This window comes from Lonchura striata, chromosome 14 (assembly GCF_046129695.1).
Source record: "Lonchura striata isolate bLonStr1 chromosome 14, bLonStr1.mat, whole genome shotgun sequence".
NCBI lineage: Eukaryota > Metazoa > Chordata > Aves > Passeriformes > Estrildidae > Lonchura > Lonchura striata.
Window position 1 is genome coordinate 4,504,552 of NC_134616.1, and position 18,859 is coordinate 4,523,410.

Here is an 18,859-nt window from a genome sequence, read left to right on the forward strand (position 1 = left end):
AGCTGGGCTGAACTTTGGTGTTACTGCTGGATTTATTCAGTTCATTTGTACAATAACAACCATAGTGAGTGTCTTGTCCCTCCTACTGTCTAATTTGAGAAAAAAAAATGCAAAAAAAGAAATAAGTTATGTAGCAAATGAGCAACTTTGGTTTCTGGATCCAGGGTAATGCAGGAGTGATTTTTGGCCATTAGAGTAAGGGTGGAAACACATGAGAAATGAATGATGGGCATGGGTTAGAGGTACCATTGGTTAAACCGAGTTATGATAAATAGAAACTTGTGGAGTGAAAATAAATGAAGCTTTATGCTACTTCCTTGATCTGTTTTTCTGTTTTGTATTTTTAAATTTTTTTCCCCTCAGTGAGAATATAATCCAAAAATAAGTGCCAGTATCTTGCTACAAAAATTGGAGATTTAATTTTATCAAAAGCATTAATTTGTGAATTAACTCTTAAAAGCTCTACTCCAAACCAGGAGTGTGTAGCAGCAGTGGAAGTGGTTGAGGGTTTGCCTGGTGACACAGTCGTGGTACAAACCTGGCCCTGCAGCCCCACCAGTTCCTCCAGATTCCGGGTTTGGTTCTGAGCAGAGGAATCTGGGGGGCATTTCTTTGTAGTCCTGTGTTTTACCAAGTCCCATGCTGACAGCAGCACTGTGTTCCGGGATTTTAGAAAAATTCAGAAGTACAAGGAAAAAAGTCATTACCCAGCCTAAGAGTTTAATTGGTTCAACTTGGTTTTCAGAAAGAAAAGTTTGAGTTTTCCTATGTCGTTTGTAGTTAGTATATTAGTGTGATATCTGTGCCATATAGAGATGCTGAACAATTAATGTATAAATAAATTAGCAATCATTACTAGAAAAATCCATAACAGCATTCACTCATTTTTGTCAGGTATTTCCAGTTTTTAATGACTGCTTTGCATGTCTGAACAGAGCATGTCCTTCATATTTCTGGGTTTTGGTTTGTTTTTTGGGTTTTTTTTAGTTTCAGCACTGAATTATTTGTGACTTAGTGCTTAAACTAAGTTTAATTTTTTTTTTTTTACTGCAGCTGTGGGCTTGATATTTTCAAAAAGGCTTGGAATCACTTTTGCATCTTTTCTCTTTAAACTGCAAATTAATTTTCCTTAGAAGACTCTAGGTTTCTGAAAAGCATCTGGCAGCATAAGTTTCATGCATAACTGAGGAATTCTGCATTAGTGTCATCTTGTAGGAGTGGTATCTAGCTTTTAAAGGAGTTTTAAATTAATCCCAATTAAATAACACTGGCATAATAATAATAATGATGGCATTTACAAAGGGAGATGCTAAATGATACATAAGGGAGATGCTAAATATAACTACTGAGTAGTAGTGTTTGTTTGAAACTACAGCTTTAAATTAGATCAACCCCACCACCAGTTCTCACTTGTGTGCTCTGAAATGTAAATTGGTCGAATTTTGAACTCTTATTAATTTGAAATTGCTGGGTCTTAATGATGTTTTTTCTTTTTTTCCCTGCAGCTAAATGGCCTTAAAATGGCAGATGAGCCTATGGAAGAAGGTGAACCATATTCCTACCACGTAAGTGTTTGATTCCTCCTCACTTCAGCCACTCATTAGCATGACCTCCTGTTGCAGCAAAATCTATGCTTTCCCTGCTCTTTAATAACTTCTGAACCCATCATTTTATTTGAACAAAATCTGAGGAGACTCCAAGTCTCAAAGAAGGCTTTGGAAATTAGTACCTGGGTAGGGACTGTAAATACGTTGTTTGGAAACTCTGCTGCATGAGGCACAGCTTTGTGGAAAGATTCCCTTTGCTGGAGGGAGCATTTGCTGATTCCTCAACCTCAGAAATGTTCAGGCCAGCCTGGGACCTTTCATACAGAGTGCTGAATGCTGCTCTTGCTGCAATCATTTGTTCTGCCTTTGTAGATTTTAGTGTAGCTGCTGTACCTTCAGCTCAAAGGTACTTAATTCTGCTTTTTTAGAGCAGAATTAATGTGTACACCAGTATGTTAATTTTGCTTTTATGTAGAAATATCCCAGGTAAGCCCCTCTTGAGCATGGATTTTGCCCAGTGCCTGTTTAGGAGATGCTGAGGATGAGTGTTCTGTGTGCTGGCTAAACCTTGGACTAAACTTCACTCTCTTCCTGTGTGTGGTGAAATGTCTGACTGCCCATGGGAACATTGGCCAGCATTTCACAACACACTCCTCCTTGTATTTTTGAGCAGGGTCATGAAGGTAGCTGTTGCCCAAAGAGTCCTTGGCAATGTCCAAGGCCAGGTTGGATGGGGTTTGGAGCAACCTGGAACAGTGGAAGGTGTCCCTGCCATGGCAGGGGTGGCACTGGATGGGCTTTAGGGTCTCTTCAACCCAAACCAGTCTGGGATTGTGGGATAAATCGATCTTGTCACCAGCTGTAACCACTGCTTTGTGTCATAATAACCACATTTATAAGGAAGGGATTTGGAGAATGAAGTCTTGGGTATAGATCCACGTGGTGCCTGGACATTTCCTGGTGTGGAGTGAGTAAATAAAGTGTCAGAGTGGTCTCACATGTAGCAAAGAAAGGAGCAGTGGATTGTCTGAGTTTTCTGCTGCTCTAGAGCAGGAGGTTGCTGAGCTCTCGGGTGCCTGGAGCCACATTCCAGGGAGCTGTGACAAAGCCAGGACTGATCCCAGTGTTTCCTTCAGCTCCTGGTGAACCTGCTGTGGGAGCAAGGAAAAGTTGAGTTCCCTTTTGTGCAAGGCCACTGGGTAGGAGCTGGTGCCTCAGCTTGGAAAGAAATTTGCTGCTCAAGCAGCAGAACACAAAATGAGATAACCAAATCTGCAGTTCACAGAGGCCGAAGTAGAAATGAAAATGAAAGTGGCTTGGAGCAGCTCAGCTCTTTGTGCTCACTCCTTGGCGGTGATGAAGAGGTCTCTTACACCCCAGTTGTGCCAATTTTTAGTACCTTAATGATAGTTAAGAAAGTGAAATTATATAGACATCTTTTGTGAAGATAAAACACTTTATTTAAAAAACTCTTTGAATCCATCTCAAGTTAGTCTTTATTTGCATGGAAAACATTTCTCTCCTGAGTTCACATTTAGAAATCCTCTCAGTCTCCTCAGCAACCACCTGTGATGTCACAGGCTAATGGCTCGAGGTGGGTGATAAACACAGGAGAGGCTGAACTCTTAAAGAGCTTTTCTCATGCAAAGTTTCACGGTGTTGAGGAATACAAATTAGGATGGTGAAGAAAAAAGGCTTCTAAATAGAGTATTTACATATTTCATAGGAAGAAGCAGCCATTAAGTCTGTTGTACAACTGGGTGTGTAATTAGACAACTTGCTGCTTTCATCTGTCATCAGATGACTTCCAAATGCTACTGTTCTTACCTGCCTTAAATTAGGCATGTGTTTAAAAAGTAAAGGAAAATGAAAAGATAGGTGTATCTGTCCTCTGAGTGCATAAATGCAGTCACCAAGGGGGATGGATGAGGGGGAAGTTGGGATTTTACAGTGTGTCATCAGTGTGTGATGGGGCTTGTGACCAAAGAGGGAAATAAAGTAGCTTGATTGTGAATTATGGAATTAACTGTTTTCAGCAGTGTCTGGTGTTAATACCCACCTTTGTGTGGGAAGCAGGCAGAACAAACAGGCCTTTCCCAGAAGGAGGATGAAATAAGAGAGGGGAGGGGAAAGGACTGTGTGCCGTAACAGCTGGACTACACTTTGGGAATATACCAAGATGTTTGTTTGAACTCTCTTTTCCCCTCTGGACAAGCAAAGCAATTAAGGCAGAAGTAATTAATGCAGTGTGATGATTGCTTCTTCTTCTTCTTTTTTTTTTTTTTTTTCTTTAATTACTGCAGCATGTACAAATTTAGATGAGCAGATTCTTACTCTGAATTTCTGTGTAAAACCAGAATTTCATCCAGGTACTTCTGTATGAACTGTGATAAAGCTGATTAATGCACAGTCTTGGGCAGTAAATTCACCTGACTGTAGATGATGTTATTTCCAAAACTCAGCTGCTTCATCCAGTACTCAGATCCTTTCCTGGTGCTGTTTGCACTTCTCATTGAGGGCCTGTAACTCACAGGAGGTTGGTGGTGTGGTTTTCTGGTCTCTGCTAAGAGAAGCTTTCAAAATGAAGGCCTGAAGAGAGGGAGACAGCTGATAATAATTTGATACCCCAAAAGTGAACTCAAGCAAATCAGATGTGATTTTCACTTGTGATTTTGTTGTGTACAAGAACTTTATCGATCTTCTTGCTAGGGCTGAGGGTGCTGCTCCTTTTCCACCTGCAAGCTGAGGTTGCTGTTGTGGACCTCAGTTTTTAATTTCAAGAGTGCTTATTTTGATACCTTGCTTGTTTTGGCTCTCAGAAACTTCTCTTACACCATAAAAGCTGCAATCCATCATGGGATTTGTGTCATCAGTAATGTTTGTCTTTTCACAACTGGGGCTGCTGTGCCCTGCTTTGCTAAAGATGAGAGGGACATGAGACAGTCAAGAGAACATTAAATCACTCACCCAGCTCAGAATTACCCTCAGCTGTCTGAAGGAGGTCCCCACACAGGATAATCTTCCCAGGAGCTCTGCACCCCAGAGCTGTTTCTTCTCTTGGATGCAAGAATTCTCAGAGTCCTTAAGATGACTCATCTCTTATTTATGGTCTTCAGATGCTGCCTGTTCCTTCAGCTACAAATGGATGACCAGAGTTATTATTTGCTGCTGTGAAAAGCAATAATTACCCCAAATGATGAAATTCAATTTGGCTTTCATTAAGACTTATTTCAGGAAGGGGGAAAGATGAGAAGAGTAATCACTGGGAAAACTAAAGCTGCTAAGCAGAGGTGAAGCACAGAAGTCTTGGTTTTAAAATCTGTGCATTTATTCCTTTCATGTTAAATAATCCAGCTTTTCTGTAGTTGAAATATTTATGGCAAAAAGAAATGAGCATTCTTTGAGAGTTTTCCTTCAGTTTAGAAATTTAAGGTGTATCTGTTTAAGAAAAGATAGATAGGAAAATTCTTCATTTGAACAGTTTTCCTTTAAGCCTTATTAGAATTCCAAATATTTTACTAAAATAAAACTAAATAAAGAAAAATCCAGGTATTTACATGCACTTTTAGCAAGACTTAGTTACTGCAAGCCTGCTCACTGTTGCATTTTATTTGCTTTGAAATCACAGGATGAAGGAAGTGTGAAAGAAATTCCTATTACACACCATGTGAAAGAAGGATGTGAGAAAGCAGATCCAGCACAGTTTGAACTACTTAAGGTTCTTGGACAGGGATCATTTGGAAAGGTAAGGTGATAAACTTGTTCCATAGACCTGTCCAGACATTCCAGGGAAATAGTGGCCAGCAGAATTGCTGGGAATATAATTTGAAACTATATTGAGTAATGGAATCCTTTCCCAGCCTTGCTCCAGTGCCATGGACAGAACCTTCTGAAGGAAATGCTGGTTTGTCTTTTGGTAATGGGACTTGATCTACTGGGAATGTTTGGCTTTTTTCAAGACACAAAATATGTATTTATGTAGCTGCAGAAGAGTTGATTGTTGCAGTTTTGGTCTTAACCTGAAATACATTTCTCAGCTTATTTACTTTTTCTAGTTTGCTGTATTTATCAAGTGATCTCCAGCTAAAAGACACTAATTATTCAAATGGCACAGAGAAGAAATATGGCAGGGTTTTTGTTACAATATTTTCCTTTTGTAATGTGCCACTGGGTGTCACTTTGCAGAAATGAAGTTGAAAATCTGATCTCTGTCACTGTGTTGAAACACAGTAGTTGAAATATTAATCCTAGTGTATAGGAAGGTGATTAATTTTTTAAAACCAGAGTCAGACTACATCTTTTGCAACAGCTAAAGTAGTCAGTCAGCTTTACATTTGTTCCCATTTTCCTGTTCTGCTGATTCTGTGTGTGTCTTTAGGCAGGAACAAACCTCTGCATAGAGAACAGTGAGAGAGGAAGAAATGGACATTAGGGAGGCATTCTGTGCCTAAGTGATAGAGAGCAGACTTCAAATATTTCTTAATATTTTGAGGTTTCAGAAACATTTCTCTACCTGCTAATGCTGGTTGCCAATTCCCTCACACACTTCTCACTGTAGGAGCCTGAAAGGGCTCCATGCTTTTCTTACTCCTGATTGGAGATGTCTGAAGCCACATCAGGTTCAACACAGCTGCCACAGCCAGCCCTGCCTCAGATTTGGCTTCCCAGAGCTCAGGGCTCTGCCAGCCTCAGGAGTGCTCCTGCTTGGAATCCCAGCAGCTGGGCCAGCCATGCTCTGGAGCTTTGGGATGCTGCCTGTGCCTTTTCAGGGCTTGCACACCTGAGCTCAGAGCTCTCCTCTGTTCTTTCCAGTGAAAAGAGAAAAAACAGGAGGCTCAGTGGCTGTTGCCTTCATGGTGTTTTCCCTTCCCAGTTTCTACTCCCAGGGCTTTTCCTTTGGGTTTGGCAAGCACAAGGGAGGTTTTCTGGAGCCTGGTTTTGACATTAGTGCAGGATTTTACACTTCCACAGAAATAAAGGGTTAAACCTCCTGAGTTACTGAATTTCTCTCTTCATTCTCTCAGGAATGATGTGCCTTCTAAAGCAGATGTGGAGTTCTGGAGGGTTTGTCTGCAAATTAAATAAATAGGTGGTGCTTCAGTAATTTTCAGCTATTGTGGGTCTTATTAGCTAAAATTTGTAACTTGCACATAGAATTCCTTGTGTCCTCACAAGTTGTTGGTTGTTAAGACTAAAATATTTCTATGTGCTTTTTAATATTTTATAATTGTCATTGTATTTAGCTACAGCTGTTTTCTTAGTTGCTGGTGTTGAAATTACTTGCTTTACTATTTTCTATCACTTTGGCCTATAGGAGAGCACTGTTGTAGGTCAGTTATTGGACAAAAGTTATTAAAAAAAAAAGCCAGACGACCTTGAAACATATTTTTCTTCTAACCAGAGCTTAAAATAAAAACAACCCCTCTCCCAACCTTGTACAACTTAGTCATGACAGTGCCTGAATTTCTGATTTTAGAATGGAAAACTTGACGAGATCATTGAAAAATATATATAATTTTGAGATGCAAATAAATTAATTGTAAATTAAAGTCTGGATAAGCTGAGATCAGAGAGGCAATTGTGGGGAGCTCTTGGCTTTCTCTTCTGACTTGTATGTTGTTTTTTTTTACAGCAAAACTTGTTAATTCATAACTAATAATTGCTATTATAAGAACAACAATTTAGAAGCAGGAGCACATGTCAAACCATTTGGTAAATTGGAAGATCTGGTGGTTAAAAATTAGTGTAGCTCCATGTCTTTGTAGTGCAATACTTTATCTAATATGCTTTACTCAGTGTCAAGTTGTATCCCATCTATCTTTAAAACTCTTTTGGAGAGAAAAAAAGCTGAAAAACCTGTTGGAGTTGCTATTCCAGAGGGAAAGGGTGCTTTGATCTTAAATGGTGAGGTTTTCTTGCTTTCATCTCACCACTTGTACAGAATTCATTAATAAAAATGAATGTTTCATATTTGAGACTTGGGTCTTAAACCTCAAAAACCTCTTGGGAGATGGCAGACCAAGCAGAATTGTCATTCTCCAAGAAAGTGATAGAAAGAAACCTTTCTGTAAGAACTTCTTTGATAAATCAGGAAAGAATCCAAAGTTTATGGGCAGTGTCATGCTTCAGAAGAGAGCTTGGTGCTTTGCAGCTCTGATCTGATCAAGGAATGCAGTTTTGCTCTTCCTCTAAGGGTGTGTGCTTGATCCAGAGCACTGGAAGCTGCCTGACATTAATGGGAGGTTTGCAAATGCTTTGTGAGAGTTTGGGTTTCATTACCAAGCTCGCAGTGATTTAAAAATGGGCTTTGTATTGCCAGGTCTTCCTCGTGAGGAAGATAATTGGGCCTGATGCTGGGCAGCTTTATGCAATGAAAGTGTTGAAAAAAGCTTCTTTAAAAGGTAGGTTTGTCTTTCAACTGAGACTTTGGACCATGGGGTTTAGTGCACCTGTATTTAAAAGCTTTTTTTTAATCTTAAATATTTGTCAGTGAGTTCATAACTCCTCTCTGACATGAGGGTTTTTTTTAGAGTGACTTGTAAGTTCATGTTTAAGTATTATTTTAAATCTGGCCAGGTAGCTTTAATTATGTGGTTAGAAATGCTCTTTCAAAGTTTAAAATTGGATTACTTAATTCTGTTTAGACTTTTCATTATATGAAAACAAGTTAATTTCATAAACAGTTTTCCTTTTGTCTTTTGTTAAGTCAGAACTCTGCTGTGGTTAAAATTAAGTCAGTCTCTTGTTCCAGGAGCCAGAACAATTTAATTCAGTGTTTTGGCTTTCAGGAGACACTTGAATGGATACGAGTCCACTGTGAAAAAGTAATCTTAAAAATATTTCCTATTCAGGACAGAGAGTTAATTCAAAAATTGAAGTTGGGAACATAGGTAGGAGCTTTCTTCTTGAAAGCAATATGGATTATCACGAAATGTCGGGATGTACTGGAAATACAACAAACCAGAGTCTCGCTCTCTAAAAGGAGTTTTATGAGACTTGAACATTAAGAACAAATCAGGTGATGAGGGAAGAGATTCTTTTAGCCAGCAGAGCCTTTCTGTGTTGTACTCAATGCATTTGGTCCCACTGTTGTTGTTTTTTCTTGTCTGCCCTCAGTTCGGGACAGAGTCCGGACCAAGATGGAGCGCGACATCCTGGTGGAAGTGAATCACCCGTTCATCGTCAAACTGCACTATGGTTGGTACACATCCCTCTGCTTTGCCTGCCCTTCCTTGCACTTGGCTTTCTCAGGGTTTCTCCTGAGAGAAGCAGAGAAAAGTGAATCAAAACAATTCTTATCTCATTGGCTGCTCCTGTTTGTGCCCATGTGGAATGTGGTCTGGAGCTTGTTTACCCAAGATGATTGCTTGATTGGATTCTGGTGATGGTTGTTTGGATTCATGGACCAGTTGGATCCATGTGTGTCTCAGGACTCTCCTGAGAGAGTCATGAGTTTTTCTAGTTAGTTATAATTCTTGTTAGTGTAATATAGTATAATAAAGTAATTAATTAGCCTTCTGAAATCATTGGAGTTCTGCACTTCATTCCCTTGTCAGGGATCCCAGCACCAACATTCCTTCCCTTGGCTTGAAGGCACAGCTGCTCTTGTTCTCTCTTACTTTTGGAGGTTCCACATTAGGTTCTAGCAACTTGGGGAAAAAAAAATAGGAATGTAAATACATAGCTGTATAAAAGTTTTAGGTTAAGCCCTCTTGTAAGAGTTTCAGATTATTTACATTCAAGTTCTGCTGAGATTTTGTACTTTTCATTGATTTAAACCAAACCACAGTAATTGATGTCCTTGCTGCTTCTGTTTGACAAAGGAGAAATAAAAGAACATTATTTTAATCATCTCTCATGACTAAGATTTTCTTCTCTGAAGAAGCAAGGAATCATTCAGTAAATTACCTCATGTGCTGCTGAATTATTTCACTTCCACAACAAAAGTATTGCCTGTTACTGAAATTTCCTAGTTGTAAAAGCATTCAGATCTGTTTTGTAGCTTTGTTGTACAACTATTAATGTTTTTTTACTTTTTAAATTTTTTTAAAGCCTTTCAGACTGAAGGGAAGCTCTATTTAATACTGGATTTTCTCAGGGGAGGAGATGTATTCACACGATTATCCAAAGAGGTAAGTACCTAAAATTTTATCTCCACTCACTCTTAGACAGGGGCTGGGTTTTGTTGGTACAGGATTGGCTTCTAAACCTGTTTTCCCCCATATTTCTTGTCATAGTGAAGTTTTTAATAACTTTTAGGCTTGCCTTACATATTCTAGATTCTGTCCTATCCTTAAGAAACCCGAGTGTGTATTGATGAGTAGCCCAAGTTTTAATTTGGCATCTGCAAAGTACAGTTCTTTTGTCTAAAAATGTTTTGTTGCTTGGAAACACAACTGAAGTAAATGAATATTTAGCACTGAAGGAAGGGGATGTGTAGTTCTCATGCTCTTAGTCAGCCTAGGTGCTCCTGGAATCCTGCAGCCCTGAGAGCTTGTTGCTGCACTGTGAAATTGCCTGGTGCTGCAATCCCAGTGCTCATCCTGAACCCCACAAAGTGGGGACACAAGAGTGCTTTTGAGCCCACTCCCCTCCATCCAACCCTGGCACACAACTGGACCTTGAGTTTTTCATTTCTGTTTTTGTTTCCTGGAGGGAGAGCTCCAGAGGAGGGAATGGGATACAGCTACAGGCTGTTGTTATTTTTTTTTAAATGTTTGCCATCAAATATTTATTATGTTACCTTAAGTGTTATGAACACGTTTAGAAGACTCTTGTTTTCTTTTGGCAAACCTTTTATAAAGATCTAAATTTTTAATGGCAGTTTCTCAACAGCTTCACAGCAAGTGAGGTTTTCAGTGTTTTCACCACTGTAAATCCATTTATATTGCCAAAGCACAGGAAAAGCCACTTTCTTAAATGAGCAAACTGTGTTATCTGATGTTTTTCATGGCATGGAGGAGGTTGTTTATTCTCAGTATGTAAGGCCAGGAGAGAGGTTTTTCCCCCTTACACTTCTCATAAAAATAAAGGTTTTACTTTAGGAACAGGCTAAAGAGAAATAATTTAAAGGCATTTTTGTTAAAAACTGAGATTGGTTACACAGTGATTAAGAATTGAGCTCAAAATTAATTAATCTGGAAGCTAAAATGGCTGTTAAAAACTTAAAGTGACTGACTTGTCCTGGGTTATTGGAGCAGGAGGTAGGAAAGAGGTCAGGCTGTGCTTTGATATGGAATGTCCAATTCCAGAGGGAATTCTGGCAGAGCAGGAAGAGCTGTTCTCTTGCACTAACCCAGCTGGGATTGTCCCCTGTGGAGCATTCTTCAATAAGGGATGCAAGGCTATCCATAAGAACTCCTGCTGGGGGTTGAAAGGGGAATGTGTTCCCTGTGGGAATCAAGGAGTTGTAATTCTCAAGTTTTCTTACTGCTGAGACTCCACCTGGTTTTTGGAACACTTTAGTTACCTTTCATACTGTTTTTTGTGTATATAGATATGAAAAAAATCAGGTTTTTATTTTCTGGTGGGAATGGGAAGTAGTTTCAAGAGTCCATGGTAAAACACAGCCTATGGATTATGCACATGAGGATAAATTCCCTGTGGCATTCCATACTTTGCACACAAGGATTATTTTAAATTTATTTGGTTTAGTATGAAGTTGTTGAAGTTATTTTGTTGGTTTTTAAATTCTAATGTGGGTATGAGAGTTTCAGCAGTGGCAGTGAGATGAGTGTGTAATGAAGTTTTTATTGGTAATATCTAATGGAGCTGACTTGCATCATGTTTGACTTGACCCAGAGAACAGCTTTACATGTCATTATGGGGAGATGGTAGATTAGCATTTAGCCCCATTATATTGAGATTTGCATTTTGGCTGCTCCAAGGAGTAATGAAATCCAAGGAATAATGAAATCCAAGCAGTAATGAAATCCAAGGTTTCCCTTTGTTCTTTTGAAAGAGATGAAACCCAGCATGAACATTGATCTTTAGAGGTGTGAAGGTGACCCTGTGTGGAGTGTAACAGCTTCCTTGTTCACCTGAGGTCAGCACCTCTCATTATGGAAATGAGGAATATTCTGAGCCTGGAGAACAGATCACACCTGAGCAATTCAGAGTAGGGGCAGGAATCAGGGAGCCCAGGTACTCCCATTGCAGCTGAGAGGCTGCACTGCACTTTCTTCTGGAGCTGAGATGCACTTCTGTCCTGCACACTCCTCAGGTGGCTTTAATTTAATATACAAAAACTTTGCCTGCTTTGACTCTTGTCACGTTCTACAAATTACTGGAGAGCTTCGAATCCTGCTGGATTCAGCAAATAAGGGAATAGTTCCCTTAAAGCCCAAATTCAATCCAGTTAGTTCCCTTAAAGCCCAAATTCAATCCAGTTAAAGATTCCAAGCTCTCCAGTAATTTGTAGAACGTGACAAGAGTCAAAGCAGGCAAAGTTTTTGTATATTAAATTAAAGCCACCTGAGGAGTGTGCAGGACAGAAGTGCATCTCAGCTCCAGAAGTACCATCAATATTTCAGTATCTCACCAGGGTTCTTTAATAGTTTTTTCCTAAGAGCAGAGCAGGTTCTTCAACTCCCAGGCTGTCATTGTTATTGCCACCAGTGATTTATTCTCCATGTTGTATTCCTAAATGATTTTTGCTTTTTTTTCCCCCTAAATCTTGTTAATGTGAATTCACGTTCACCCAATACAGCAGCCATGTATTAAATTTTACGATGCAGTGGAAAACTGTCTGGGTTTGTGGCAGGAGGAGTGCTGGGTGGCAATTACACCAAATATAACAATTAATTTATTATCTAAAAGTTAATTAATGCTCTGCAGTAATGCTGATGGCTTTATTTAAGTATTGCAGGTAGTTCTTTGTGTATTTTATAATTAACAGATATTACTAAATCATTTCTCTTGGCTGAACTCATGAATTATGAGTTCACAAGGGACTTTCAAAACTAAGTTTGAAATCTAGGCAGACAGGACTATATATTTTTTAGATTGCAGTTTTAAAAACTGAAGACAAGATCAGAAGGTAAATCTATACAGTTCTTATTAGGTTATGTTTACAGAGGAAGATGTGAAATTCTACCTCGCAGAACTGGCCCTTGCTTTGGATCACCTTCACAGCTTGGGAATTGTGTACAGGGACCTGAAGCCAGAAAAGTAAAGTAAAATGTATTTTACCACTATTATGTGTATTTTGCTTGTTGCTTTGCTTTTTCACACTGTAAGAAATTAAAACTGTTTCTGTTAAGACTTTGTAAACAACTACAAAATGTTAAACACGTATCTGTGATTTAAATGAAATAATATTAGCTCATTTTAAAAATAACAGAATTTGATGTCATAATTTTTAACTTATATTTTAAGTGTTTTATGTAAACATTGATCTTTATGTGGTTTGGTGAATGTGAATTTTAATTTTCAGCATTTTGCTTGATGAAGCAGGACATATCAAGTTAACAGGTAGGCACCACTCATTAATATAGCTCTTGTGTAAATAAGTTTGAGTTTCTGTATTATCAATTTTAAGTGCATATAAGATTGCAGAAAATAGTTCTGTGAGGAACAATCCAAATACATATATTCTAGAAAATGATGTATATAAAAGACTGTTTAGAAAACAAATTACTGTAAATTTCTGAAAGCTGTAAATTACATTGAAGGTGATGATTTTGTACTAAAGATTTCATCATATATTTTAATCTAAGATACTGCTCTTAGATTCTAAGAGAAAATGTTTTTTAAACCCTCAAAGACTTGATAGAATAATGGTGATGGAAATCAGGTTTATGAAATGCATGCCTTTTAAAATTTTGCTATATTTAAACACAATTCAATCCCAAATTTGTCACTTCCTTCTGAAAGTGGAAATAATGGATAGGAACATTGATTAGCAATCATTTTCTCCTGTGAAAAAAAGGGTGTTGGAGAGCTGAGCCAGTGTCAAGGACTTGAGTATTCACAATAGGGAAAAAAGTGTTCTGGGAATTAAATATTCTGGGAATGCAGGGCTGTTCTGTACTGAACTTGAGGCAGGTTACAGAACCATGTTGCCTTATGTAACAACAATATTTTTAGTGTGATTTTATTTATTCATCATTCAGTAAGACCAGACCATGCAGGCTGCATTCCCTTTGATTTTTACTTTTATCCATTTTTTTTGTGTGAATAAAGCAGGCAGTAAACAGAGAAAATGAGAACTTCTGAGCATTTTAGAGCTCCGAAGGTGTAGGATTTCAAATGTCGAGTTAATTCAGTAATAATTTTGATGGCTAATCATGAATTTAATGACTTTTTAGAATGGTTTTGGAGGTGTGTAGTAAACTAAATGTGCTCTCTCCAGATACCTGCAGTCTCTTTTTTCATGGAGAGCTGTGCTAATCATATTTCTTGACGCTTGCATTTTGAATTACCGTATATTGATTTATTTGTGTTCCCTTGGCATTCTTCACTGGCTGTATTCTTGTGGTGCTGTTGTTGTAGACTTTGGACTCAGCAAGGAATCAGTAGACCAAGAGAAGAAGGCCTATTCTTTCTGTGGTACTGTAGAGTACATGGCTCCTGAAGTGGTAAACAGGCGAGGGCACAACCAGAGTGCTGACTGGTGGTCCTTTGGGGTCCTCATGGTACTGTATTTGCCTCTTGCTTCCCTTGCTAAGCTCACACAAATGCACTTTTAGAATAAGCTTGCCCACTTCTGATTAGGGATGCTTGGGTAAGGGGGACAATTCAATGACTGAATTGCTTCTGGGTGGAATAAAATTGATTTTTCATTTTAAAGAAATGTTTATCAGGCACCTGAAAATCCTGTGTCGTCCATTAGTAGTTAAAGCCGGTTGTAGTCAGTGTGAGACTTCACTTTGTACATTTATTTTGCATGTTACTTCATAGATAAATTTAAAAACAGACTTGAAGGCTTGGTTTGAAGGAGTATTAATGGCATTTCTGTGGTAGTGAGCTTGTGGAAGGAATGCTGGAGTGGAGTAGTGAGATAAGTTAATAATTGCTGCCACTTCTACCCTTCCTGGGATGTGCTAGAGCATCAGCCTGACATGGAGGATGGACTTGAAAAGTAAACTACTGTTCTGGAATTTACCATTCAGATTTTGGACTATGGCAAGATCTAAAACCTGGTTTTGGAGGAGATTTTAATACTTTTGAGTAGCTTCTTGATGTATAATTTTCCTCCATCATCACCATGCTACACTGTTCTCATCATGTAAACTGCAAGTGAGAGCAGAATTTTAGATTTGGGAACATTTCCATAATATTTTCAAAGTTCAACCAGTGTGTTGTAGAGGTAGGAAAGAGTGCAGTGCTTAACACTTTGTTTCAGCAGTTGGGGGAAGAAGTGTTGATTGAGATTAACATTTGTTCTTTCCAGTTTGAAATGCTTACTGGTACCCTGCCATTTCAAGGTAAAGATCGAAATGAGACTATGAATATGATACTGAAGTAAGTATATCTGCTTCCTTTTTCAGAAGTCCAAAAATGTCATTTAAAACATGTTTTAACAGCTTGTTGTAGCTCCTTGTGCAGCCTGGTCTTGTGGAAGATGTCCCCATGGCAGGGGGTGGAAGAATATGAGCTTTAAGGTCCCCTCCAACCCAAATAATTCTATGGTTCTAAGAGCACTGAGCTGCAATAAGAGCAAAAAGCAAAGCCCCTTGATAAGCTTTAGATCTCACTCTGAAGTACCATTAAGTATCCCCAGCAATTAAAATCTAAAAGATGAATCTGTGCTTTGATTGTAGGCGTATAATAAAGATAAGAACAGTGCAGTGACTTGAGAACAGCTTGATTTACACTCCTGTTGCTGTTACACTCCCTTGCTGTTGTTACAGCACACCTTGTTTTGTAAGCAGCAGGTGATCAGGTGTTGCTTTGTGTACAGATGTGTGGAGAGCCCTTACGTGCCCAAATTCTCATCTTAAATTGCCCCAGTTACAACAGAAGCTGTAGGACTGGACAAACTGGGTGAGCTGGTGCTCAGTGAGTGGAGCTGTTAGGCAAATATGTTCTCATCTGTCTGTGCCCAGCTAGCAGAGTTTCCTCCTGGCACAGGCAGAGCCTTGGGCCCTCTGAGGGGTGACGGGGAAGGGGAGGAGAGAGAAACTCTGTTCTTCCCCCAGCAGGGCACTTGGAGCTTGCCCTGAGTGGGAGTTCATGGTGGTGCTGCCTGTGAAAGGATGAGTTAGACCATGAGCTGCCTCCCTTGCAGCTCCCAGTGATGCTGCACAAAAATCTCCTGCCTTGGCATTAGGGTTTTTATTAAATACAATAAATGCTAACGTCAGTGAGCTTTAATATGATGCTCAATAAGCCCTGGAGGAATAGTAGTAATCACTTCAAGGGCAGGTAATTGGGGATTTGGTGGGTCTCTTCTGTTACTGGTACTTATTTGGGTAAAACCTCCTGGTGATATGAAAATACCTTTGAAAATACTTAGTATTCCTAAGATAATTATTTTACTCTGTTTCAGCAGAAAGCTTGCTTGGGTGGGGTTTGGTGGTTTTGATCTGATGTATTTGTTCTTTGTTGGATTTTATTTTAAACCAGTCCTATAACAGGAAACTTGGAAAGTTGATGAGTTAAGTATGTGCTCTCTACAAGGCTTTGGAATAGGTCCTTGATACATCAAACTGTGCAGTGAAATCTATGTAGACAATTTTTACTTAGATAGGTTTCTTCCTCTGACTTGTTCTGTTTTCTTTTAGAGCAAAGCTGGGAATGCCCCAGTTCCTCAGCCCTGAAGCACAAAGTCTCCTGAGGATGTTGTTTAAAAGGAACCCATCAAATAGATTAGGTTGGTTCATGTATTTGGATCTTTAAATCATCAACTCGGCCTTTTTATTAAAAAAAAAAGTAGTTTTAGAGACTCTGAAGCTCTGGGTGATCAGTAAGATTTGGGTACCATTTCCTGTTAGTTTGGATCATGACTTACAGGGTTTGGCCAAGGAATGGTCGAAATGTGGGATCAGTGACTTAGGAGTGAGCCAAAGCTCTGACAGTGTCACAACAAAGAATATTGACGCTGTATTTATGGCTTCTTGTGCTCTCTTTGCCTCCTTGGGTATTTGACATCCTTGGAATATTTCTGTATTCACAGTTCCCTCAAATAACCATGTCTGTGCAAACTTTTTAGAAATTAACTAATTTTTAGTGCAGTCTTCAAAGATTTCGCCACAAGTTTGTTAAATACAGTCTTTCTCTTGTGCAGGAGCTGGTTCAGATGGTGTTGAAGAAATCAAGAGACATCCTTTTTTTTCTACTGTTGACTGGAATGTGAGTACAAGAGGATCTGAAAGATGAAGCTGTTGCTAATTTTTCTGTGTGTTGTAGCATTTGTAGAAGTATTTACATCTGAATAGAGCATAACAAACACTGCATTACTGCTGACTGGCACACCCTGGCTTCTCCTCTAATTCCTTGGCATCTGGAGCTGCAATATTTACTGCAGATAGAGAGTATTAATTACAAATTGTGCATTTACTTTTTAAATAATTAAGAGTTGCAGCATTCTCAAGCTGAAATGATCCATTAGAGCATTTGTAGTTGGGAGAGGCTGCTGGTGTTCCCAGGAATCCTGCAGGAAGTGTCCGTCCAGTGCTCCCTTGGCTGTAACTGTCCTGGACTTCCTTCTGCATTACTCCCATCCCAGTCACAGCTCAGGAATGAACTCAAGTGCTCCAAGATGGTCCAAAGTCTACAAGTTCACAACTCCTGGCTTCAATTTCTCAGCAGCACCTTATGATTCTGCTCTGTGGTTCAATCATGCTCTGAGCTGTGTTTGCCAGAAGTGTTCTCAAAGCCAAGGTGCTGTGTGTGAAATAAATCCCTGTGGCAGGCACATTCTTCTCTCTCTCAGGACTTTTTCATAGAGAAGCACAGAGAGAAGAAAGAGAAAAGAATTTCTCTTTATGCTCCTTGTTTTTCCCATGTGGAATGTGGTTGGAGAATTGTTTAGCTGGGGTGATTACTTGGTTGGATTCTGGTGAGGATTGTTTGAGCCTGATGGCCAATCCAACCCACTGTGGCGAAAGGGTCACGAGTTGGGGGTTAGATTTGGTAGTTAGAGAAAGTAGTATGTAGTTTCACTATCTCCTTTAAATAGTATATTAATGTATTATAATATAATAAAGAAATCATTCAGCCTTCTGAATTGGAGTCAGACATCAGCATTTCTTCCCACTGGGTTCTCCTGCATTTACAACAAATTCCCCTCTGCTGTGAGGCTGCACTGACAGAGCTGCAGCCACACAGGGCAGTGCTGTGCTCCCCTGTTTCTTTGAAACCCCTCATCATTATCCATCTGTTTATCTCCTGTATTTATTTCTGAAAAGTGATTTTCTAGCTGTGTTCATGCAGCAGCTACCTCAGAGTCTGTTCAGCAGCAAGTTTTTAGCAACAGTAAAACATCACTGCTTTATGTGAATACACTTCAGCATTTGTTATCTTGTTTGGCTTGATTATTTACTTTTTTCCTTTTGAAGGGACTGATGTTGAAATAAATACCAACAGGGAAGCTTGAAAGCTCAGCAGTTCTACCTCCTTTTTTCTTTTTTTTTCAATTTGACAATAATTTGTGTTCATTTCACTCTGATGGTGTTGATGACACTTGTGTATTTTACCTCTTGATTTCTTTGGGATGAATTTATGTCCCCTTTCCTCGGTTTTGATTGGTTGTTTTGGGTTTTTTTTTTTAACTAAAATATACTGTATGCTTTTGTGCAGGAAGGTTAAATTAAAAAAAACTGCAAAAACTAGATCTGAAAGAAGGAGAGAAATAGCAAGGAAATGCTCTTAGAACTTCCTAAATTTTGCATGGGGATTCAACATCTCTTGACATGAAGTTTTCTGTTCCTTAGCTGTAAATGGGATTTATTGTAGATTTGAGATCTTTCCCTGATTTAGTTGGGTGGATTAGGAAAAACCTGGACTAGAGCTTTGAGAATGGGCAGTTCCTTGCCAAGAGGGACGTGCCTGACATAGGTTGAGGGTCTTTGTCCTTTACCATTTATCTTGGCAAAATAACAGCACCTGTGGAAGCTTCAGTGACTCTTAATCTTTGTCCTTCTCTTTCAGAAACTGTTCAGAAGAGAAATTCAGCCTCCATTCAAACCTGCCTCTGGAAAGCCAGAAGATACTTTCTGTTTTGATCCAGAATTCACAGCAAAAACACCAAAAGGTAACTGGACATGGCTATAAATTGGTGAGGTTTGTGGGACAGGAGGTTATTAATGCTAAAACAACAAGCAGAAAAGCCAGGGACAAAGTTAAAAGGGAAGGATGCACCAGGGTTC

General features: G+C 39.1%; 1 protein-coding gene across 3 annotated transcripts in view; it reads left to right on the plus strand.

Annotated features, from left to right (window-relative positions):
* RPS6KA6 (ribosomal protein S6 kinase A6) overlaps positions 1-18,859 on the plus strand; it is a 37,032-nt gene that overhangs the window by 6,535 nt on the left and 11,638 nt on the right. For all 3 annotated transcript variants that reach the window (XM_021543897.3, XM_021543898.2, XM_021543899.3), the window contains exons 2-13: positions 1,506-1,565; positions 5,176-5,292; positions 7,867-7,948; positions 8,664-8,744; positions 9,600-9,679; positions 12,610-12,716; positions 12,982-13,019; positions 14,040-14,182; positions 14,941-15,011; positions 16,274-16,362; positions 16,777-16,841; positions 18,642-18,744. In XM_021543897.3, the coding sequence (XP_021399572.2) occupies positions 1,506-1,565; positions 5,176-5,292; positions 7,867-7,948; positions 8,664-8,744; positions 9,600-9,679; positions 12,610-12,716; positions 12,982-13,019; positions 14,040-14,182; positions 14,941-15,011; positions 16,274-16,362; positions 16,777-16,841; positions 18,642-18,744 (1,036 nt within the window). The remainder of the gene's footprint in view (positions 1-1,505; positions 1,566-5,175; positions 5,293-7,866; positions 7,949-8,663; positions 8,745-9,599; positions 9,680-12,609; positions 12,717-12,981; positions 13,020-14,039; positions 14,183-14,940; positions 15,012-16,273; positions 16,363-16,776; positions 16,842-18,641; positions 18,745-18,859) is intronic.